This window comes from Colias croceus, chromosome 18, assembly GCF_905220415.1.
Source record: "Colias croceus chromosome 18, ilColCroc2.1".
NCBI classification, from domain to species: Eukaryota; Metazoa; Arthropoda; class Insecta; order Lepidoptera; family Pieridae; genus Colias; species Colias croceus.
The window spans coordinates 2,035,441-2,062,522 of NC_059554.1; the positions used below are offsets into that span (position 1 = coordinate 2,035,441).

General features: G+C 32.3%; 1 protein-coding gene across 1 annotated transcript; it reads left to right on the top strand.

The window, feature by feature from the left end:
• Positions 1 to 13,549: 13,549 nt before the first annotated feature.
• Positions 13,550 to 26,814, top strand: LOC123699889. The gene is made up of 15 exons (XM_045646938.1): positions 13,550 to 13,846; positions 14,138 to 14,537; positions 15,330 to 15,417; positions 15,881 to 16,083; positions 19,893 to 19,977; positions 20,300 to 20,354; positions 20,826 to 20,974; positions 21,498 to 21,756; positions 22,429 to 22,641; positions 23,221 to 23,410; positions 24,261 to 24,327; positions 24,913 to 25,115; positions 25,536 to 25,620; positions 26,101 to 26,155; positions 26,565 to 26,814. The coding sequence occupies exons 1-15, from the start codon at positions 13,557 to 13,559 to the stop codon at positions 26,812 to 26,814; spliced, it is 2,592 nt and encodes an 863-aa protein (XP_045502894.1). The 5' UTR covers positions 13,550 to 13,556.
• The last annotated feature ends 268 nt before the right edge of the window (positions 26,815 to 27,082 follow it).

Sequence of the window (27,082 nt, forward strand, 5' to 3'; positions counted from 1 at the left end):
AGGAGCAAAAATAATGTTTGTACTCTAGTATTCCGTGCCATACATATATTATTACTTTATGTAAATAAAATTGTACAAACCATATCTATACTTAACAATAATAGGAATTGAAATTATTAAAGGACATTAATTACATATCTAATATAATCACAAAAGTCGCTTTCTCTCATAACACTCGCAACTTAATCCCTGAAACTTGTGATTTTTTACACAAATTCTTGTGCGCTTAGGGAGCATTTAGCGTTCAGTAATTATGTGTTTGTGACTTCCTTAATGCTTTGAAAAAATATTCTCTTAATTAGGTTACTTTCCTCTCATTAGTGGTTTAGTTTAGTTATTGGTTGGTGCCGTTTTATCGGTATTTATATTACGGTTTTCGTTTAAAGTGAGATTTTATTTGGTTTTGGGCCATTTTGTTGAATTTATCTAAGTGTGTTGTGGCTTTGAAATTTTAATGTAGAAATAGAAGTCCATGTTAAAACTGCTGATTTTAATGATTCTATTTTTAAGGATATTTTATTATTTTTGATCGCCAAGTTTTTTGAAATAAGTTTTCCTAATACGGTCCAGTGTAACTTGCACGCCTAAATTACTAAATTTTGCTATTCGTCTTCGTGGAACTATCCTGTTAGATTAAAACGTATGCAAAAATTACTCTGTTGTTAACTATTCAATATAAATTATTCTTCTCGCCATTACAGTATATTTTGTTATCAAAACAACGATTTTCTTAACAATTTAAACCTTATACCATCCGTCCAGTGTAACCGTCATAATTCAATCTCAGTAACATAATCCTCCATTATTGAAATAGGTTAACAAAGGCATTGTTATGGAAATCCACAAGATATTTACGTCAACGGGAACCGAAACCACGTAACAATTAAATTAGTGAAGTTCGGATTTAATGCGGATATCTTCGAATAGTTTCGTGTCCGTTTAATTGTAAGCTTCTAGAAGTTTCTGGAAGTTTCGGGATGTGTCCTTGTCAACGAAATGTGTGGTATGTGGTGAAAGTGTGCGAGGATATTGATTTGTCTATCATAGCAGGTGTTCCGTGGTTTTTTCCGCAGTGCTCCGCTCCTGTTGGTATTCGCGAGATGATGAGTGTTCAAACAAACAAACTCTTCAGCTTTATAATATTATATACATAATATAATAATAATATCCATCTTACTAATATTATAAATGCGAAAGTTTGTGAGGATGTGTGTGTGTGTGTTTGTACTCTTTCACGCAAATACTACTGAACCGATTGCAATGAAATATACACATATAATATATAATATAGGTAACTTGGATTAACACATAGAATAGGTTTCATCCCGTAAACTGCTTATAACACAAGATTAGCTGAACGAAAGTGTATCATTAAAAAAAATGATCTGGGTGCAGTCGTACGAACAGCTAATTTGTGATAAATAATTTCGGCAATAGTCTTAAATAACACAATAATATTAAAATGAGAGAAATTCACAAAAAATCACACGACATGTTTTTTAAAACACTTAACACCTGAAATTTAATATCCCCTAATTAAGTCCTGGCTAAATACATTTCAGGGCTCTTCACACCATCCGATAAAATCCTCCATACGAAGGAAACCTCAAATAAAACAAACATCTGTAGGACATTATCGCCTAACCATCACCGGTTCTAACCGGAAACCCGCCTTCCGTAACACTAGCTGCCAACAAGCAAATATAATTGATGGGGAAGCGACACGCCATTTCATCAGCTGTCACGTGATGATGACATTTAATACAATGTTACAGAACACGTTTAGAGCGTACGATATTTGCGGTACGATGGGTCGTGTCGTGGTCGTTAGGTGTAACAATGTTTTGTAAGAAGACATCGGATATTAGTGCTAAGCGTTCTAACAGACGAACGGCAAGTTGTGAACGGCAGAGGCTACTTCAGTCGTCGCGGCAGCAGTTAATATGTCGACGTGTGGCGACGGCTGAAGTAGCCTCTGCCGTTCAAAACTTGCCGTTCGTCTGGTATTGTAAAATTTATATGAATGTTAGGATGCATGTATTTTAATTCTAATAAACTAAGGTGATTGTTTTATCCATAATTTAATGCGTAGGTAATTAATTATTCACGTATTAATAAGCAAAGCTGCAGAAGCGAGATAATTATTCAAAAAATGTACTGATAATACATTCTCCTAGTTTACATTATCCTACTTATTGAAATTATTATCGTTTGCTGAGTATTAATTTATAAACGTGTCGTACGCACTAAAAACAAATATTACTAGTTATGACAGTTGGGATGTTTTACCGTCGTATATAAAAAGCTTTCAAGTTTATATTAATATAGTTTCACTGTGGCTTGTTATTTTTACGGTTGTTTTTCAATGATCACTATTTTATGACAAATGTCGTGACGTGGGTTTTTTTATGGTATTCAATTTCATTTCTATCAGAAATAGACGTTTATTTTTTTATAAGTCAAATGCGACTTAGATGATATGAATTCATGATTTATTATGTACTAGCTTCCGCCCGCGACTCCGTACGCGCGGAGAAATTAAGAAAAATTAAGATTTATTTTTTTTCTACGTTTTTTCCGGGATAAAAAGTATCCTATTTTATGACCAGGATAATAAGGTATAATTATACCAAGTTTCATCGAAATCGAACCGTTAGTTTTTACGTGATGCCTTCACATACAGACAGACAGACAGACAGAAAGACAGACAGACAGACAGACAAAAATTTATCTAATCACATATTTGGGTTTGGTATCGATCCAGTAACATCCCCTGGTATTTATTTTTTCAATATTTTCAATGTACAGAATTGACCCTTCTACAGATTTATTATAATATGTACCTATAGATTTTTTAAATATTTAATTAATCCATCTAAACAAAAAAAAAATCAAATCTGCTACGAAGTTTTTACTTTACATTAAATAAATACAGTTTTCCTTACCTACACCAAAATACCAATAATCCAAAACCCCAAATCAGCAATATTATATGAAAATGTAAAAACACGGCGTCAGCCAATTAAAAATAAAACAACAGAGATACTCGTAATTAAAAAAAAAATCGTACCCTGATTCGTTTGAGTTATTAGCCCCAATGCTTGCGTTTTTGCTTTTACTTCCGTTTTTTGTTTTACCTTATTAAATTGGGGTAATGGTCGAATACATTGTTTATTTTAACTAAATTGCCAAGTCATTGTATGTTTATTGTTTACTAGCGGTCCGACCCGGCTTCGCCCGTGGTAAATATTTACGTTTTCTCTACATAAGAACCATCATCGCACTTCAAGGAATATAATAAAAAAAGAATCATCGAAATCGGTTCAGCCGTTCACAGGTGATGCCGTGACAACGCGGCAATTTTTATATATTCAGATGTATTATTTAACTTTATGGTTCATTAAAATAATAAAATTTTAGGATAATTAGTATACGCAATAAAATAAAAGCTTTCTGCTGCAAAAATAATTTTCAAAAACATTTACCTATGTCATACTATTGTTGCTCTTTCTAATGTAATAATTATAATTTAATTCTATTTTAGAGACTTTAACTCTATTTTAGGGCCTTTTTTAAACTCTATTTTAGGGCCTAGAGTTTCTATTTTAAAGAGTTTATACTTTCGTCTATTAAAATAAATATTACGTTTTCTTTTATTGTTATAAATTATCTTCTATTAAAAGACACAATGTTCAAACTCGAATACTTTCCGAACTGACAAATAATATGAAACAAGCCTGTAACATAATTAATTGGCACTTTTGAGAGTTTCTAACTCGACAAATTATATACAGAGAGTCTGATAAAACCGCTGTGTCTTTTAATAATTAATTTTGCTCAGAGATTATTAATATTGTTATTATATTTTCGTAAAGTTTACGTGTCGCGAGTTCTCAATGGAACCGAGGGGAGGGAATTTTATTAATATGATACTAGCTGTTTGCGTCGGTTTCGTTTGAAATAAGATACTTTGATGTGGATTTCTCGTGGTAGGCAATAATAATAACTATAATATTTATGTAACATGCTAACGCACGTAAATTCGTCTTGCTCTTTCGTATAGTCTTCATTACATAGTATAAAACTAAGTCGCTTTCTCTGTCCCTATGTCCCTTTGTACCTATGAGTAAATCTTTAAAACTACGCAACGGATTTTGATGCGGTTTTTTTAATAGATAGAGTGATTAAAGAGGAAGGTTTTAGTATATAATTAATTAGGTTTTAGACAAAGCGGGCGAAGCCGCGGGCGGTTAGGTAGTCCCCGATAAATAAACTACCCAGCCTAAAACTAAACTTTTTTTAATTAATAGGACGTCAACTAAAATCTAACTAAAGTAAAACAAGAAAATGTATGTAGAAAATGTTCCTAGAAGTAACCATGATGATATTAATTGTGCAGGTTTTAGACTTATGAGCAAAAATCTAAAAGAGTCATTTGAAATATACAAATATGTACTTACTTTTATATTATTTATACGAATGATTTTTCGTAGTTGTATTTTAGTTCAAGATAATGGCTAGAGAAATAGCAACAAGGCAGTGAGGAACATAGATCAATGAAACGCAGACTGTTTTATAATTTGGATATAATATGTAATATTATTATTCATTGTATAAAATATTTTAAATGAATAAAAATTATACTTACATATTACTATAGTCAAAGGAATACACGCGTGGCTCGGTGGTTTTATTGACCTTTGATTTCAATCAAAACGATTCAAGTCCCCAAAAATTTATCTGGATAACTTAAATGTGCATCACCACTATTTTTGAGGATAACACTGTGATGAAACTGACAGGACCGAGACGCAGGCGGAGTGCTCATCATCACTACATAGTATAAAACAAAGTCAGATTCTATATCGCTATGACCCTTTGTATGCTTGAATCTTTAAAACTACACAACGGATTTTGATGCGGTTTTTTTAATAGATAGAGTAATTCAATTGGAAGGCTTAGTAGGTATACATATATTAGGTTTTATGTAAAACGGGTGAAGACGCTCGGCGGAATGCTCATGGCTCTATAAAAATATGATCTATGCAAAATTTTAGAAGTCGGAGCTTTGTTTTGAAACTTCGCGTTACGTATGAGGTTCGTTCGCTTGTACTTTCACGAACTTTTGAAATATATTTTCCTGAAGTAAGTGATAAGCAAATAATAGAATGGAATAAAATGGCGTGTGTTACGTTGAGATTCTGTGAAATGATATTCATAACTAACTGTATGACGTATGGTTCTAGTTTAGACATTGGTGCTATGTTTGTAGTTTGTATTTTCGTTATAAGTAGGTACTTACATTTTTCTAGATTCTTTATGAAATACTAGCTTTCCGCCCGCGGTTTCGCCCGCGTTTTGAAAGAAAAACCCGCATAGTTCCCGTTCTCGTGGGATTTCCGGGATGAAACTTATCCTAAAATGCTAAATTTCATTGTAATCGGTTCAGTAGTATTTGCGTGAAAGAGTAACAAACACACACACACATCCTCCCAAACTTTCGCATTTATAATATTATTAAGTAGTAGGATGATTTTTTTAACATTAATACATGTATTTTTATACCTATAGTCATTGGAGCTACAGAGTTTTTTAAATAGGTAAATGCAGTCAGTTTTATCTAAAACTATTTGTATAGAAAAGATAGATATTATTTATTTCCGATGAAAAAAGAAGTCGAATTCATAAATCAAGAACTTAGACCTAATAATATGTGTATTACTTTTGTTTCCAAAAGAGCTAAATCAATTTCCATAAAGTTCAATGCATAGGAAAGCAAGACTGAATCAACTTTATTGCAACAAAAAATATATTTGAAAAATATACAAAAATCATACACTCAAACTCCAATACGTTTATCATCCACACACCATTCACTCCCTAGCATTTAAATCTATACATTCAAAAGATATAATGATAGTAATAAATCATACGGATCGTTAGCCGCGGGTTCGATTCCCGGCGGAATGACATCGTCTGTCAATCGTATGAAGTGACATGACTTGCTAATGGAGTAGCCTGTTGTGTAATAATTATGGTTATGCTTTGGTATTGAGAAACAAATATAAAGAAACTAGCTTACCGCCCGCGGCTTCGCCCGCTTTCTCTAAAACGGTTTGAGATTTAAACTATCCTATCTCTCAAGTTGGATCGAACTGCACATGGTGTGCGAATTTTATTATAATCGGTTAAGTGGTTTAGGAGTCCATTGAGGACAAACATTGTGACACGAGATTTATATATATTAACTAGCTTACCGCCCGCGGCTTCGCCCGCTTTCTATAAAACGATTTGAGATTTAAACTATCCTATCTCTCAAGTTGGATTAAACTGCACATGTTGTGCAAATTTTATTATAATCGGTTAAGTGGTTTAGGAGTCCATTGAGGACAAACATTGTGACACGAGATTTATATATATTAAGATATATATAGAAATATCCATACTAATATTATAAATGCGAAAGTAACTCTGTCTGTCTGTCTGTTACTCAATCACGCCTTAACTACTGAACCAATTTACATTAAATTTGGTATAGAGGTATTGTTATACCCGAGAAAGGACATAGGATAGGTTTTATCCCGGAAATCCCACGGGAATTATGCGGGTTTTTCTATGACTGCGCGGGCGATGCCGCGGGTGGAAAGGTAGTGGTTTATAAATTTTAAATTTTAATACAGTTTAAAATATTGTAAAAGACAATCATCTCACAAGCTATTGCAAAGTTTCTTAAAAATTGCCAATGTATCTAATTCTGTACAAATATCAATTATATACTATTATTGTATTTTGATTCTTAGTTAAAAAGTACCATCTCTCTTTAAGAATAGAATAAAGTAAGAGAGAATTTCAAGTAATAATAATTATGTACATTTTCATACACAAAACTCTTACAATAATAAATGAACATTACGAAAAACTAGTCATGTTATCTCATAAAGCAAACAAAACTTTTTCTATGCTAATGAAAATTAATTAGCCAAGCAAAAACTATGTATCCACCCACGAGGATGTCACTTTTAGCTATCAGCTAAGGGAAATTACATTACTATGACTAAGCAAACGAAGTTATTATGGTGTATGCCATATTCGACTTTAACATAAATGACCAAGAGTGTTAAAAATATTTGGATTAATATGACCGTTCAAACTTGTACAAAATATACTGTAGGATCATGTAGGGAATAAGCTTGAATTATAGCGCTTGATTAGTGGGCTGCTAAGTTATAACACAAACGCTTTCTTGTTAAACACACAACCAAAATTCTAAGTAGAAATTTGTATCTTGTGTTATAAATTTTAAATACCATTTTATAATGAGTAATTCCACGAATTACTCCTTTTAAGTAATTAAACTGCTATTCATGCTAAAAAATACATAATTGAATATAAATCAGTTTGCCTCATTTAAACTTAAGTTATCTTGTATTCATCGGAGTTTTAGCAATAAATAACTCTTCTTTCTTTCTTTTTCTTTCAATTTACATAAATAGGTTGATTATGTACGACACTAAAGCAAAGACACGGCGTCACTGCTGGTTGCGGGGCGCGGTCGACGTGACTTATTACGTTAATTCGTCACATCTCGTACGAATACGTGCGACCTTTGGGACGTATTCAATGGTGTTTATATGGGCCCTTGAAAATAGCCCATATAATAAGGATATGGAACCAATGCAATGTTAACAAGACTCTATGTAGAGAACAAGTGTATTAACTTTACCACTTCTTGATAATATGAAACTTTATGTAATCCTACTTCTTGATTTACATACATGAAGATAAAAAAAAGACAAATCATGTTTCTCTAAAGCTTCATACATTATGATAAGAAAAATTAAGGCACATTATATTCTTTGATACTTCAAATTCCTTTTGAACACAAAAATTATAATTAGTTTCAGCATATTAAATTTTCGCTTTCTCTTTGACCTATCAAATAAGTAAACAGACTCCTTCTTCTGACCTCACACTAATTCAACTAAAAAATTCGTAAATTATAAAAGGAAAAACAAAGACTACTATTTTATTTTTAAAATAAATAATTACTAGCTTACCGCCCGCGGCTTCGCCCGCTTTCTATAAAACGATTTGAGATTTAAACTATCCTATCTCTCAAGTTGGATTAAACTGCACATGTTGTGCAAATTTTATTATAATCGGTTAAGTGGTTTAGGAGTCCATTGAGGACAAACATTGTGACACGAGATTTATATATATTAAGAAAGATATTAATCGGGGCCCCAAGTACGTCCCTGTTCTAATTCAGAAACATTTACATTGTGTTAGTTGATTACCCTTGCGTACGCTTCAACTGACGGTTAAATAATGAGAAATTATTAATAAACGTTACTATGTTTGTATGAATATTTCGTATAAATTCATTTGATTTATGATGTGAAAATTTTCTAAAATATAGTTTTTTATAACATGCAATTTGAAAATTAAAAATATTGATAATGAAAAGCAACTCAAGTTTGTTTTAATTAATGGCATAGGTACCTACGCTATTGTATAATTATTTAAATATAGATCTCTTATTTTAATTGAAGAATTATTAAATGAAAAATAACCTTCACAAAATAATATCTACCTACGTCATTTTAATGTTTCAACGGTAAAATCTTAGGTAAAATGTACATAATTATTATAAAGAAATGGAGAGTATTCGGATAATCCATAGTCCATACTAATATTATAAATGCAAAAGTAACTCTGTCTGTCAGTCTGTTACTCAATCACGCCTAAACTACTGAACCAATTTTCATTAAATTTGGTATGGAGATATTTTAATACCCGAGAAAGGACATTTGCTACTTCTTATCAGGGGAAAATGACGCAATCCTGAAAATCCCACGGGAACGGGAACTATGCGGGTTTTTCTTTGACTGCGCGGGCGAAGCCGCGGGCGGAATCCTAGTCTCTGATAATTTTATAGGTATCATTAATCATTATAATTTATAATCAATACCTAAATATTTATATCTATGAAATTTTTACATTTATTATCTTTAATCCCATATTAGTCAGACTAATTTACTACAAAAATCTGGTAATGTTAACGTTATCTAGTAGATAAGTCCTCCAAGACATTATTCTTATACTTCAGTTGGTGTAGGACAGATAGGTGATCAATATTGTTCCTAAAATAATTTTCTTACTGTATTAAAAAATCTATTCATATATAGATTCATACATAATAATATATCAACACTTTTCTCTAACACCAGACATCCATACGTCCTATATATGTATAGTCCAGTCCAGTACAATCCACACTAATAACCACTCTCACCAAAATATAATAAACTACTAATATATTATATTTACTGGCCGGTTGGCTTGGTTGGTAGAGTAGTTTGATCCCCACCCGGGGCAAATATTTGTGTGATGAACATAGATGTTTGCTCTGTGTCTGGGTGCTAATTATCTATATAAGTATGTATTTAAAATTATATATAATATGTATGTATGTTTATCAGCCATCTATCTGGTTTCCATAACACAAGCGAAGCTTAGAATGGTATCAGATCGTGCCGTGTATGAAGATTGTCCCGAAATATTTATTTATTTACTACTATAATTATATTCCACTCGTTAAACACACAAACTAGAAGAACACCTTTATAAAGACACTCCAAACTTGTATCGTTTAATATCGAGCATACACTTCAAAAACTTGAAGCACGCTAGTTCTGAAACTGCATCAAAAATTTGTGATTGAATTTTGCTGGCATTAACTCGCAATATGCGAGGGATTAATGCACCCTCCACTTTAAGTTGGAAGTTTGATTATGAAAGCGTACTGGGATTAGAATTTGGTCGGTAAAATAGTGTTGCGTCTAGTTATAACAAGATGGAGACTATGAAATCTGCAGAAATATGAGCTGCGAATGAAAACTTGGGTCTTAAATTTGTACTCATATTATGTGAAAGTTGTTGTTTGTTTGTTTGTATTTCACGTTGCAACAGATCGATTTTACGGTATAATTTTTGAGGCATTCTTTTTTCATGCAAACATCGTTTAAACATGAAGGTGACGCCGCAGGTAACAGTTAGTACCTAGTTATTATAATAATTTGTATGTGAGTATGGTGTACTAGTACGCGCAGTTAGGAGAAATACTGGCCTGTTATTTGCATTGACGAAATGTGCATCTAACGTATTTATTTGAAATACAAAATTATGTTTGCATTTGAATCATGCAGATTTCATAGTTAGGTACTTGTTTGTAATTTAACGTATCAATACACATATTATGTACACAAATTATGATGCATTTAACGCAATTTTATTAAACTATTTTACCACAGTATTTCTATCTTCTAAAGTCAAGTACTTAATAGGTGCCTACCTTTTTATACAGCTGTGAACTGTATATATAAATAAAAATGACTCCAGAATTAAAATAAAGTATACTAATCCTTAAAAATAAACGTTAATTGCCACGAAGCTATTACGTTGAAGCTTTAATCAAATATTTCCTAATCTAAACAGTCTCCTCAAGCCTAAAATACCAACATTATTCGACTATAGTAAGCGGACTTTTAATTTCTTCAAATTGCCTGTTAAAGAGCCTAACTTTGAGATCCCATTAGGTGGCTGTCATTTAACAATGAGACAGAAGATTACGAAGTTAAATAAAAAAGCCGCTCTCCATAATAGGAAAAGTTTCTACGTCATCAGAGTCTATTCTTTACATCTTTCGTGATAGTTTGAATCTGTTTGAATAGTGATGGTATATCGATGGATGGATTATATAGAAGTGAAAGGATTACGAAGAAATAGAAATGGATAGGGCAATTGGTATGGTTGAGTCTGCCGCTTTTGATATCTTAGTTACTTGGGTGAATCCTATTAATTTAAGCGTGATTTAATTAAGTATTTAAGCAGGTGCTTTCAAATGATACTTCGTATCAATAAAAGTTTTGATTTTAAAGGTCAGAATTATGCGGTTAAGTTTATGTTCTGCTGTTTGATACTAATTGACAGAAGCAAGTCAGCATTTCTATAAAACTTTATTTTGTAATTTAAATTTATTTTAAAATCAATTCGATATTTCAAATATTTAGAGGCCGATAAAACACTTTCTGCATTTGATTTAACATAACTGAAACATCGGAGTTTTCTAATTATTACATTCTTTCCCATTCGGAACAAGTACGTCCATGAACAAGATGCTATTAACTTCCCTGATTTAAAACATTTATTCAACAATAATTATGTCACATGTAACATTTAAATTTTAGTACCTCACGAAAATAATTAATTACCCTTAATTAAAGATAAAAATTGTATGCAAATGGGAACATAGAGTAAATTCAAAGACGTTGTTCAGAGGACAAAGTTCCCGCATTATTCACAAAAACTTAGTTCTGAAGACAGCAGTTTCTTCCGCTGTTTTCATCGCTCGCAACTTTTAATGAGCTGGACTTTGTTACTGTGTCAGCGGTCTAGACATTTTTAAGTGTTGAATATTACTAATTATAAAGTTGGACTGGAATTGGCAATGGAGTAATAATTGTTGCAAGTATGCATGAAAATCTTAGTGGTTGGTCTTTGAAGAAAACTCAGGAACCATTCTATATGATAGAGTCTGATTATAATACTTATTATTATGACGGAAAATGTAGTAAAAAATCAGAACATTAAAGTTAACTGAAAAGTATTGGTGATATAATATAAGAATTTTGAGCACTTACTTTATGGTTAATTCCACCCTTCCTTATCACACTTTGGAGATAATTCTTAAGTTATACGTTTGATTTTAACAAATTTTCCAATGTCTTATGTACAAAATGAGTCCTTTACAATTATAAATATCATCTTTATATTTTAATTCAGCACCTGAATTATAAAATACCTACATTTAAAAAATAATATACTACTAATTTGATGACTAACGAATAAATCATAAACTATATTACTTACCTAGCAAATTCCTTTACCCCGATTATAATATAAAATCCACACAATAGGTAAGCGTTGTGGTAATAAATGTCATCCATTCTTCTAAGAAATAAATATAATGAGGGTCCAACTATTTCGAGTTATTACACAATTTTCATTATATTCTATGAAATAGAAAAGGGACGGAGAGTAATGGCTGCCGCTAATGCTGCGTGTATAATATTTTATTAAACTCATTTTCGAATTATCCGTTAAATTGGGTATTTCAAATATGCTATACTAGGTGAGATACGCGAGTTTGTCTGGGTTTTTTGCGCTATTAATTGCTTAGATGGGGGAAAAGGTGTACTTAGGTAGGTACATCAGTTATGTTGAATTTTGTAATTTTAATGTAATTGTTAATAATATAGCATGCTCATATTTTATAATATAGAGTTTCATAAATAATTTGATATTTCCATGATATTACATAACCCATTGAGCCCCAAGCGGCTCGATCGGTCCACGACACAATATATTTTCTATTGTGTCTGTGGTTCCGGGGCCTGAGATCGAAGAAATACCTACTCTTAAGAAGCCACCTAAAAGTAACCATATTATTTTTAACTAAAATTATTTAAATTCTCTCCAAATAAATTGTATCCCAAAATATTAACATGCTCTAGACGTAAGCTCTAAAGAAGAATTTTTTTTTACAAACCTTTACACCGACAAGTCCATGTTATTCATAAATTCGATCACATTTAATAAAGAAAAGCATACGCTCACAAATTACCCAAAAAAATCTAGTAAATAATTCTAAGAAAGCCTTAAATATTGTCTTCTACGATTTAATATATTGTAGTACATTTTATGAAGGTTATAGTCTGGTTATAAGGATAATTTATATCCACTACATAAATTAAGACCTCCGTCAGAATAGTGTACAGATTTAATAAGGGACGGATAAATTTTGGACAACACAGCCAAGATTAAGGTAATTTTTGATTCATGTATGCAAATTACATCCGTAAACATGGTGTATTAAATGTAGTTTAGGTTGTTTATTGTGTGAAAGTGTTTTGGTTTTGTAAAGAACTTGTGGTTTGGTGGTGAAGAATGTGAGTCAATTGTTAAAGAGTTAATTGAAGCAAATAAGTAAGTCATTTTTCTTAAAATTCATACAAACAATGGCATCGAGATTCCAACGAAGCATAGTTGCTACGTACTGCTACGAAATTTAATAACCAAATGTATTAAATTTTATTTAATACTAGCTGCTCCACGCGGTTTCACCCCCGTGGTTCCACTAATGTTGGTTGTAGCGTGATGATATAATTATAGCTTTCTTCGATAAATGAGCTATCTAACACCGAAGGAATTTTTCAAATCGGACCAGTAGTTCCTGAGATTAGCGCGTTCAAACAAACAAACAAACAAATTCTTCAACTTTATAATATTAGTATAGATCAGTATAGATTATGGTTGTAATACAATTTCAAAATATTAAAAGAAAAGTAAGCGAAAGGTCGATCGTCCGCACAGATCGTCCGCAAGAAGATCGTCCGTAATTCCTCTTTTCACGAATCCGCGTTTCATAAAACCATCATGTCACTAACTACCTATATTGTCACTGCTGTCAGAACTATGCTCAAAACACGACAAAAATGAACATTTACAATTTGGCCTGGTTTTTCGTGTTCCTCATTAGAATATCTAAAAGCAAGCGATATGATAACTACAGTTTATTTAACGTTGTCCCAATGGAGCGGTACCAGTTGAAATTTCTGCAAAATCTTGAGAGTCAGAAATACATGGATGTAATGTTCTGGAGGAGACCTTACAAGATGTTCTCTGATGTACAGATTTTGGTGAATCCCGTGGACTTGGCTCTGTTTAAGGAGAGATTGGTGCATTTTGGAATGAGTTCGAGGCTGCTATCGTCAAATATACAAAAGTAATATTATCTTTTAAGTTTTCTTTATACACTTTCAAAATATTTGTTAGAGAAAATATAATGTTTATTTAATTACGGTTGAATAATATATCTTTGAAGAAAAATTGTAAGAGAGTATGTCAATAATGTTTATTTATTGTCAACTTTATATTCAACGTACGTAAGTTTTGTATTTAATATTATGTACTGTGCCTACTATACTAGGATAGGTACTTGGATTAATAACTTATCACACATACTCTAGAAAATATTGAGACACATACAAACGTACTGAGCTAAGTATCTTTACAGGCAATTCGATCAACAATTCGTTCGAAGATACATGCGACTCCGAGTCGAATCATATACGTGGGACTACTACCACTCGCTAGAAGATATCTACCAATGGATGGCTGATATGGCTGCCCGATACCCCAAAATAGTCAAATTAAAAGCCATTGGCAAAAGTGCTGAAGGCAGAGAGATTCTAGCGATCAGTATTAGCAGGCCAAAGAATAAGGCAAAAGTGATTGTTGAGGGAGCCCTACATGGCAATGAATGGATAACAACAGAATTTATTACTTATCTAGCGAATGAATTAATTACAGCAGATAGATCGCGTAACGCAAAATTGAAACGTGTTGCGAATAGGTTTCATTGGTTATTGATACCGGTTGCGAATCCTGATGGATATGATTATAGCATGAAAGTTGTAAGTTTTCTTATTTAATTATTATTAGTATGATTAATAAGGGTTATTAATCAGGGTGTAGAATATAATCTCATTATGATTTTATATGGTTCCTAAAAGTATAAGTATATATTTTATGGATTAACCACGTAATTTGCAATACTGCAAATAGAAACTACGTTTATCAAAGATTAAGACATTGTTAGTATATTAAAAATAATGTAAAATTTTATACAGACCTTTTAAAAATAGAATTTAACTTTAGCAACGTTGTTGAAGCACATTGAAACTGAAATTAAATCCAACTTTATGATAGTTATAGTGCCCTTACGCACTAGCGGTTAACCGCGGGGGCGGCTAACCGCGCGGTTAGCCACTTTCTCATTTTAATATGCAACCGCTTTTATGATTAGTGCGTAAGGGCACTTACGAATAACTAACATGAAAGAAAACATAAATTAAAATATCATATTACTTGAAATAAACCTCCATATCAATCTTCAAACAAGTCGCTTTACTATCCATACTAATATTATAAATGCGAAAGTAACTCTGTCTGTCTGTCTGTCTGTTACTCAATCACGCCTAAACTACTGAACCAATTTGCATGAAATTTGGTATGGAGATATTTTGATACCCGAGAAAGGACATAGGCTACCTTTTATTGCGAAATATGTACCACGGGCGAAGCCGGGGCGGACCACTAGTTTTTTTATAAAAATATATAGGTACAAAATGTTCGCAAATTCTGTAGAGTAAAAATTTTTATTTTAGGTTTTTGTATTAATTTATTTTTATATGTTTTTCATTCAGGATCGCTTGTGGCGTAACAATAGAAACATCCAACCCAACAATACCGCCGGAGTTGATTTAAACAGAAATTTCGACTACAATTTTTGTTGTACGTTACACAATTGTTGTTATATTTATTTATATTTCTTTTTTATATTTTACTGCTGTTATTTTAAAGTTTTATTCTTTCATGCGTGCATTTATTGTTATCAATTTCCATTGTACGATTGTAGTATATATTATATAATTACTAGCTGTGCCCATCGGTTTTACCCGCATTGCTCCGCTTCTCTTGGTCTTAGCGAGATGATATAGCCTATATATAGCCTTCCTCGATAAATGGGCTATCTAACACCGAAAGAAATTTTCAATTTCAGTAGTTCCTGATTTATTAGTTACATTCGATCATTTTAATATGTTATAATACTTTTTTTTATCAATTTGTATTGTGTAAATTATATTTAGTTTGTCCTTATATTTTCAATCATTTAATTTATTAACATTAGTCAAAACATTTCCAACAAAAAGTAAAAATACTCTTCAGAACAATAAACGAATTTAAACGTTTACAGCTCAAGGTGGCAGTAAAGAGCCGAATAATGACTTCTACTGTGGTCCAAATTACTTTTCGGAGCCCGAGTCAAGGGCCCTCGCTGACTTCGTAGGGCTACACAGGAAGGATCTTAATTTCTACTTCTCGTTTCATGCGTACGGACAAAAGTTTCTGATACCGTACTCGGATAGAGTGCGCCACGTTGAGAATTTCTCGGAAATGGTATGATTGTTTTTGGTGTTTTAATTTTCGTTTAAGAAAGTGTTCTGGTGAATTTCGTAGCGCTACATTTATGAAAGTATTCTTCGTCATTATTTATATTTACGGTTTAAATCTCCCTTAACTTAAATATATTCTTTTTGTTTATAATATAGGTACTACATATATGTTTCGAAAAAAATTAGGATTCGAACTCGCGTATTCCGCCAAAATAATTTGTAATACTAGTTGAACGGGATAACATTTAAACCACGGTTTAAACCTTTCCATAACTTCCACAAATATTTCGGTTTCAATTAGCCTAATCAATTAGTTGTTTCAAGTTTTAGTGAGACAAACGAAGAGCAATTGATTTCTATACATATCTATCAAAATAAGGGTACTTAAAAAATGGAGTGCGTGCAATTATTTCATTTTAAAGTGGGAAATCGTGGAAGTCAAAATTGGGCCACTATAACGACTATCATACGTTCCATACGTAGCATGGAAACCTACACTCGAACATGAAGATTACACTTCATTGTACTAAGATTATAACCACAATATATAAATACAAACAGTAGGGAAACTACAAACACATACAAGCGTTTGAAATGGTTCACGCACACAAGCAAGCGTGTTTACGAGAATCGTAAGGGTATAACGACAATTGATAGATATAAGAATACCCTTATGATTCTCGTAAACACGCTTGCTTGTGTGCGTGAGCCATTTCGAACGTTTGTATGAAGTTTCCCTACTGGTTGTATCTATATTATATTGTGTTATAACTATGTACACTGATTATAATAACTATATATTAATACATAGATTAAACAAGCGATTTAATAATTAGGACACAAAACAAAACACTCCATTTGGTTAAGTGGATCTCATCCATAAACTATGTCATATTATTATTTACTCATAGGTAAGAGTGGTCCTTACAATTTTGTAACTTGAAAAATATCGGCTCCAACCAAATTGTCGATAACATTACCCTTAACTTACCAGTTTTTAAATTTAATTTATCAGATACTAATATTATAAAGCTGAAGAGTTTGTTTGTTTGAACGCGCTAATCTCGGGAACTACTGGTCCGATTTGAAAAATTCTTTCGGTGTTAGATAGCCCAATATATTATATGGCTATATATCATCATGATAAGACCAACAGGAGCGGAGCAATGCGAGTGAAACCGCGGGGAGCAGCTAGTGTAAAATATACACCGCTGAAAAGCGTAAGAAAAACAATTTTCAAAACACGGTGATAAATTGTTTAAATCATAACTTATTATCGCTAGTTTGCAGTCCGACATAGAAAAAGATAAAATTTTACAATTATCAGTCTATTTCAAATATCAATATCTAGATTATTTCAGGAGATAATATTAATTAGATGATGTTATTATCATTTGTTGATTGTAAGAAATCTGGTTTTTATTCAGCTTTATCACAATTACAATAAATAATGTAATTACATTTTAATCGTTTTGTCATATTTTTGGTTCTTATTTTTTCTTAAAAATACTGATATGGATCAATATTAGATGACATTTTTAATGGATGGCTTAAACTCTTCTAAGATACAGATCTCTAGAAAATACCCTAGTTCAGAATACAAAGCAATATGGTAAAGTAGATATTTGAACTTGCTGATAAATTATTTATTGTCATTTTATTATTATACAAGCGGTCCGCCCCGGCTTCGCCCGTGGTACTTATTTACGTTTTCTCTACATAAGAACCATCCTCGTACTTTAAGGAATATAATGAAAAAATAATTAACGAAATCGGTTCAGTTGTTCGCGAGTTATGCGCTTACCAACACATTTTGCGATTCATTTTTATATTATAGATTTGGTACATATTTTTTACTAGCTATTCCGCGCGCTTTCACTCGCATTGCTTCGCTCCTGTTGTTCTTAGCGTGATGATATATAGCCTATAGCCTTCCTCAATATGCTATCTAACACCGAAAGAATTTTTCAAATCGGATCAGTAGTTCCTGAAATTAGTGCGTTAAAACAAACTCTTCAGCTTTATAATATTAGTATACATAAGTACCACGCGTATAAACGCAGTAACAAGCTACTTATCCACACATAAACTTGTATAATCATCAGCCAAATTGAAACGCACTAAAGCGATCCTAATTCGAGCATTCCGCATAGCATACTTGCTGGTACAATGGCCGAGATTTACGAAGCAATGCACGTCATGTGGAAGATGCCTCAAGTTGCAATTTATGGGGGTAATTTATGGATGTTGACACGCTGTGTACTTGTTTCAAATGGTGTGCTTATGTGATTATAAGCATGTGTTGAATTGTTTGTTTTGTAAATGGTTGATGATTTTGGAAGGGATCTATGACTAGGTTTTTAGTTTATGAATTAACTAGATTACCGCCCGCGGCTTCGCCCGCTTTGTCTAAAACCTAATGTATTATATACTAAAACCTTTCTCTTGAATCACTCTATCTATTAAAAAAAACCGCATCAAAATCCGTTGGGTAGTTTTAAATATTTAAGCATAGGTACAAAGGGACATAGGGACAACAGGGACAATAGGGAAAAAAAAGTAAATGATACTTGTAATCGTTTTTAATTATACATTCATTTTACAACAATTTTCACATAAAATATGTGTATTATATATATGTTGCCAGATTATTAGTTATTACCTACATTATCACATATTAGTAAATTGTAAGCTATTTTCAAAATACGTCCGTCGTAAAAGATCTATCAGTAAAATTAATAATAAAGAATCTATTCATCCCAATTCTCTTGAATAAACACCAATCAGCGTTGATATTTCGAAAATGTCGCGCCATATTTAATTTAGAGGTTCGAATAAATTGAAAATCAGTAACGAACCGCGAAGATTTTTTTTTTTGTTAAACGAAGAAAATCAAAATGCTGACTCGCTCGCACTCAGAATATTAATGCGATTTCCTTATGATTTTACACGAGTATTATATATTTAGAAATTAAAGACTTTTAACTGATTTTAAACGCGATTTATTCATTTATTAGTGGTCCACCCCGGCTCCGCCCGTGGTACATTATTCGCAATAAAAGGTAACCTATGTCCTTTCTCGGGTATCAAAATATCTCCATACCAAATTTCATGCAAATTGGTTCAGTAGTTTAGGCGTGATTGAGTAACAGACAGACAGACAGACAGAGTTACTTTCGCATTTATAATATTAGTATGGATTTAACCCGATTAGTGTCAATGACCACGCTCGCTGTAATATTTTGTGTTTGGAACATCGGGTTAAATAATAATAATATATGTAATGAACAAGCTGCTCCTGCAGTCGTTGTTCTGCCCCTTATTCATGTTTACTTGAGTTAAAAAAGAGCGTGTGTGCTGAGCACACGTGTCAAAAGGAAAACTTCTTTAGCAAGATTCAAAGATACCAAAATCGTCGCTTTACTCCATGACGTGACGATATTCCCATAACGCGACCTTGAAATTTTACTCCCAACGGGTGTAAAGAAGTTTCATTTCAAAATATCACCCAAATTTGTATAGAGCCGTTGTCGAGTTTTACGCTTAGCAACACAATTTCATTTTTATTTATTACTAGCGGTCCGCCCCGGCTTCGCCCGTGGTACATGTTTACGTTTTCTCTACATAAGAACTATCCTCGTACTTCAAGGAATATAATAAAAAAAGAATTATCGAAATCGGTTCAGCCGTTCTCGAGTTATGGAATTACAACGAAAAGTGGCATTGATTTTTATATATTAGATATAGAATAGATAATTTCAAAATCCTTTAATTTCTATTTAAGCGAGTTTTGAATTGCAAATCACGTTGCAGGAAAATTATGGGAAACAAGCAATATTGAAAATGTACAAATTGAACGGAGTCAAGTACGGCGTGGGGACGATTTACGACACTCTTGGTAATGTGAATTTTGTTTGGAGCATTTGGAATTTAAAATTTAAACAATGTTTATAATGAAAAAAATGTTGTAAAACTGCAAAATCGTTGCTAGTAGATAGATCATATTATTATGTAGGAAAATATTATTAGCAACATTGTCATCAAAAATTACCATAAATATATTAAGTAGGTAAGTACTGCACCGATATCAAAATTAGAGAGAACAACATTATTATACATTATCAGTATTATTTTATAAGAAATAATATTATAACGTGCTTTGTACTTTGTGTAGTTAATTAAAATATGTAATTAATTTGTTTTGTTTTCTTATACTTTAGGTTATAGAATATCTGGTGACAGTGCGTCTTGGGTGAAGAAGAATCATAAAGTCAAGTAAGCATCCAATCTATTTAATGAACAAATTGATAAAAAATAATAATGTATTTGTACTAATTAATATAGAAAATACTACTAATAATATGGTAACAATCTTTAACTTTATAAATAGAGGAACATTACATGAATAACGGTAACTTTGATATACTTTATAAGAGGTAGCGCGCACGAGCAACTTTGTCTCGGCAACTATTTTGTCTCCGCGACTATTTTGTCTCCGCAACTATTTTGTCTCTCCCACTCATAGGTTAGTATGAAAGTGCGCGCACGTAGCAACGCAACTCCCCATACAATTGATGGGAGAGACAAAATAGTTGCGGAGACAAAATAGTGCAGTAGAGACAAAGTTGCTCGTGCGTGCTGGCTCTAAACTCTCACAACAATCATGAATAAAATATGCAACAGAATTAAGCCACTTCTCTCAATAAAAACCACTTTATTATAATTTATTTCTTTATTCTCTTACAGATACGTTATAACCTTCCTCCTCCGGGACAACGGTACCTTCGGCTACGCACTCCCTTCGGACCAGATCCAAGCCACCTGCAAGGAGACCCTAACTGGTCTGCTCGAGATAATGACAGCCAGACACAGACGAGTCTCCCCCGTGCTGTTTAGTTCTGTAAACGTTTTGAGATGTGACACTTTTGTTGTTGTTTTGTGCTTTTTGAAATATATTTTTTAGATTTTTATTGCTTTTTTCTTGGTTGAGGACTTGGTTGATGAGTAAAAGATGATGTTTGATGTGAAACAAGAAGTATGGTACTGAGAATATTATATTTATATTTTGTTAACTATATTTTTCGATAAATAATTAAAACACTCAACTAACACGATATAATTGAATATGATTTAGGAAAAATATAGAGTATTCCCTACGTTTGGGCATTCTATATAATATATTTGAGAAATAAATTTAGATTTAATCAAAGTTATACGTATCAAAGATGCATTATGTAAATTCTGTACCTAATATTAAAAAGTTAAACTTCATAGATATTGACGTGTTTTAACACGTCTAAAAACGTCACTCAGTCAGTTTTGAAACTACGAAATCTACGAGGTCAAGCCAAACTTACATTTTAATAAATAAAAATACAATGAAAATACAATACATATCAATATTTACAATACAAGCAGTATTATTCGTATACACTTTAGCTAATTCTTTGAAAAAGTATAAAAATTACTCTCTCATTCGTGGCATTCCTGTTGAAGAGGCACATTTGGATTTTTTCAAGAATTTAAGTGAAATGTATGACGTTAATTACTGGAGAATGCCTGGACAAGTATATCGACCTATTGAATTTATAATATCTCCGAAACATAGACATGATTTCTTACGAAAGGCCAAATTAAAGGGGGTGTACTTTGCTACGATTATGGACGATGTTCAAAGGTATGTTTTCTATTGTGTCAAAAGGAATATAAACTAAAAAAGCGTCTGTTAATACTATAAAATACCAAAAATCTTTAAATCGAAGCTATCGAATAGATAAAACACATAAAGGCAATGGGTATAATGATGCACTCGCTGAAAATTCGTTATTTTTTTTTATTCTTCCACAATATCAATTTAATCTTACTTGTATAATAACAACCTATTTCATAGAATTACGCCCACACCAAACAAACTCAGAAAAGGCTTAGCACTAGGCAATTTATTATATTTAATTAAGGATTATTATAATTATAAAGGACTAGCTGAACTGATAGACTTTGTCCTGTCTTCGTGTAAATTATTATTATTAAATTGTCAAGTCCGTGAAGTTTAAATGGCCATTAAGCTTTCGCATTTCATTAATTTTACGCGCAATTTTTTCATTATAAGAGTAGGGCAGGAGAAGAATCTCCTGACAAAAACTAACACATCAAAATAAGAATAATCGAAATCGGTCCAGCTGTTCACGCGTGATGCCATGACCAAGAGAAATAGGCATATTTTTATACACATTCACAAAGATTATTTTAGTATAGATACTATAGTATAGTAGAAACCAATTTATACAAACCCTAAATAAGAACAAGAATACTATCTCTATAACGTGAAATAACTAAAATACTTTTACAGAGCACTCGAAATGCAAACCGTGAAATCGTATATACGACGTAACATGGACTCCTTTGATTGGAGAAGCTTCTTCCGCCTGGACGACATTTACGAGTGGCTCGCAGACTTGGAGACTCAATACCCGAAGATAATGCAGGTTTTCAGTATTGGAAAATCTGTGCAGAACCGAAAAATATTGGCCGTCAGGATCGCTCATAAAGGGTGTAGTACGAGGTATGGTTATGGAATAACGTTATTTTTAGAAGACATTGACTATTTGTGACAAAAATTTGTTTTAAATAAGGCTATTTGTAATTTTTAGATGATACTGCATTAAGTTTTTCTATTTTGATTAACTTATTTTACCAATAAATAATTCGTGTATATAGCTTAAAGTCATTTCTTGGTTAACTTCTCTATTTGAACAGATAGAGATAATAATCTCTGAAAACTAAAAATAAATTATAATTTTCATTTAATAACCTTTGCTGTGGTCCTTGTACTTAATAAAATCCTATAAAGTGGATATAGTGCTCAAAAATCATTTAGTACTAGATTTCTGCCCGCGGTTTCGCCCGCGCATTCAAAGAAAAACCCGTATTGTTGCCGTTCCCGTGGGAATTCCGGGATTGCGTCATTTTCCCGGGGTAAAAAGTAGCCAATGTCCTTTCTCGGGTATCAAAATATCTCCATACCAAATTTCATGAAAATTGGTTCAGCAGTATAGGCGTGATTGAGTAACAGACAGACAGACAGAGTTAGTTTCGAATTTATAATTTGTAATATATATTAGTATGGATGTATATTCTTCAGGCCAAAAGTTATCGTAGAAGGTGGTATCCACGCGCGTGAATGGATTGCACCAGCGTTTGTCACCTACTTCATCCACCAGATTCTGACAGCACCAGAACAGAATGGTACCCTGAGAACTGTGGCTTTTATGTACCAGTGGTACTTTGTACCAGTTTTGAACCCAGATGGATATGACTATACTCATACTACGGTTTGTATTTTTGATTTTAATATCTAGGTTATGTGGTAACTTGACTAAAAATAATTGTTTACTGAAAATTTAATCAGGTGTAGTGGAAAAAAATTGTTTCACGTTGTAATATTTGAAAGGAAAATACAAAAATATTCTATTTCAATAATTTGCTGTTGAAGTATTCATAGTCAAAATTACAAGTTTTACCAAATAATCAAAATCAAAATAAAGTGCCCATATTATTCTTTACTAGCTTCCGCCCGCGACTCCGTCCGCGCGGGAAAATTAAGATTTATTTTTTTCTACGTATTTTTCCGGGATAAAAAGTATCCTATTTTATGCCCAGGATAATAAGGTATAATTATTATACCAAGTTTCATCGAAATCGAACCGTTAGTTTTCACGTGATGCCTGAACATACAGACAGACAGACAAAAATTTTTTTTAATCACATATTTGGGTTTTGTATCGATCCAGTAACACCCCCTGCTATTTATTTTTTCAATATTTTCAATGTACAGAATTTACCCTTCTACAGATTTATTATATTATGTATATAGATTCTGTGATAATACGCACGTTTCCAATTCTAGAAAAAAGGTTATCTAAAAGCTGAAAGGTTATTCTTAAATTGGGTGTAAAATGTAAATGTACTATTTACAAACCGATTCAATATTTGTTTTAGCCGTTTATGCTGCTTAGTTCGGTTCTAGGCCCAAACGTGCAAAAATAGCTATTCTTTTATAGCCCGCCCAGTGTTAAATCGGATCGATAAATTACATATTTTTAAGATTTAAAAGCATTTATCCCATACTTTGAATTAATGAATATGAATTATGAATGAATAAATGAAATATTGTTTTTTTAGGACCGAATGCACCGAAAGAATATGAATCATGTCGATTTGAATCGAAACTTTGGTATTGCCTTTGGAAGTGAGTCTTGAACTAATAATATTAAATGAGTGTGGTTAATCAGTTGATTAGATTACATATGTTGTGCAGACAGATTAAAAATTTTGTACGATAGTTTATCTTTATCCTTATTGCATAGTTTTACTATATTTTTGTAATCTGTTAAGAAACATGAAGAAATTGTATTGAAGTAGAATTAAATAAATGTCTTATCAATTTATTGGTTAAGTACTTACGCCTTAATTGTCTGTTTGTTGACTTATAATAAATCTGATTGGAATTTGAACTATTATAACCTTTTAAAAATATAGAAAATACAGGCGCTTGTTTCAGAATAATTGACATTTGACCGATTTTGTATGAACTCTCTTAACTTAGGTCCTTTTCTTAACGGTTCTTTTTTATCAGCCTTTTGTCAATTCAGTGTTTTATACAATAATGATTAATGCGATTAGAAATTTAAATAAGGCGAAATAATACATTTTTATGTTTTAAGATTTTCAAATGCATATTTAAGTCTGAACTACTAATTATTTTTACCCGTTACAACGAATTTGAAGCAGACCCAGATAGTGTTTTATAATCAACAGAATTCGTTAATTCTAGCTGTTGGAGTGAGTTCAAATAAATTAAGCGAAACATACTGTGGACCAAATGCCTTCTCCGAACCAGAATCCCAGGCTATGGGTAATTTTGTGAGCGCAAACAGCAAAAATCTTAAATACTACCTCGCTTTTCACGCATATGGTCAGTATCTGATCATACCGTATACACATTCTAGCAAACATACGGATAATTTTGATGTTGTGGTACGTATGGAAATATCCTTCTTATGTAAATCTAATATATGTATAAAAATAAGTCAGGTTTTCCTTCCTGACGCTATAACTCCAGAATGCACGAACCGATTTCCACGGTTTTGCATTCGTTGGAAAGGTCTCGGGCTCCGTGAGGTTTATAGCAAAGAAAAGGTGTCTCTGGTGGCGAAACGGAGTTCGCCCGGTTTGCTAGTAGTATATATAAATCCTTCTTATGTAAATAATAGTATATAACACTCACAGTAGGTAGTGTTCTTAACGTCAGGATAAATAGTGAATAAATCGCGTTTAAAAGCTGTTGAATAATTATTAAAATCTAATTGCTTTCCCCATTAGATGTAAAACTATTCGTGAATTTATTTTATTTAATACTTATTAATTATTAACCTTACAAAATTAACCTTGTTTTAGCGCGATATTGGTTTAAAAGCAGCGAAACAAATAGAAACGAAGTTTGGAACTCAATATACAGTCGGCACAGCTTATGATACAGTAGGTAATAGAATATTTTTACAGTAATTTGTTCATTGAACCCTTCATTATATATTCAAAACATTAGGCGAAATCAATAATTACAGACATTAAGAAGTTGAAATCTATACTTATATTATAAAGCTGAAGAGTTTGTTTGTTTGAACGCGCTAATCTCAGGAACTACTGATCCGATTTGAAATAATATTTCGGTGTTTGATAGTATATTTATCGAGTAAGGCTATAGGCTATATATCATCACGCTAAGACCAACAGGAGCGGAGCACTGCGGGTAAAACCGCGGGGCGCAGCTAGTTAAGGCATACATATACACATACACATCCTTTCATACATGGTTAATCATTGCAAACAATATACTTACTTAATCCTGATAAGGACACTCGAGTAATAAAGTGCTATGACTTATGAGCTATCTAAAATAAATGTTGTAAGTATTGTAATTTATTTACTTACGTGTTTTGATGATGTAAGTGCCCTTTTTCAGGATACATGACGTCTGGTGTTAGTGGATGCTGGGTGAAGAAATCCTTTGCAGTTCCGTAAGACTAATCTAGAAGATTTTTATTTGTGTTTGTAGTTTTTGGGACTAGGAATTACTTAGATTTATAAATAAATGCATTTTTATCTTTTGTTTCTTACATTCCCTTTCAACCATAATTATTATTATTATAATAATCTTGTATCTTATAAATAAAAGTCAACATTATATTACAAATATTGTTGACTTTAGCTACACTACTATAATAATTGCTGACCCACGCGACTTCGTGTGCTAGCTCCAACTGTTCGATTCTTCTCTTTCTCGATAAATAGATAGTTTATCGCAAAAATAAATTTTCCCTTCAATCTAGTAGTTCGAGTAGTAGTTGAAGTTAGCGCTATAAATCAAACAAACAAACTCATCAGATTTATCATATATAAGTATTGACTGCATGTTTTATTCCTCAGGTACGTACTAACGTTCGAACTACGTGATGAAGGGCAGCACGGCTTCGCTCTACCACCTCAGCAGATTCTACCCACATGCCAAGAAACAATGGACGGTGTTCTCTCAATATTATCCCAAAAGAAAGATACGAATTTGGAGAAATTATTCAGGGATACCTCAACACCTGGTATCAAAGCTGGTCAAGGGACGGTGTTCGATGGTTTTGTGATATTTTGGAACTGTTTCTTGTTTGTTATTATACGGTTTTAATGTTTGTTTGTTTTATTGCTAATGTGTCGGAGATGTACCAACCGTATATTTTATTATTTATTTACTAATATAAATGCGAAAGTTTGTGAGGATGGATGGATGGATGTTTGTTACTCTTTCACGCAAATACTACTGGACCGATTACAATGAAATTTGGTATGAAAGTAGCTGAAGACCCAGGATAATACATAGGATATACTTTATATCCCGGAAATTTCACAGGAACGGGAACTATGCTGGTTTTTCTTTGAAAATGCGGGCGAAGCCG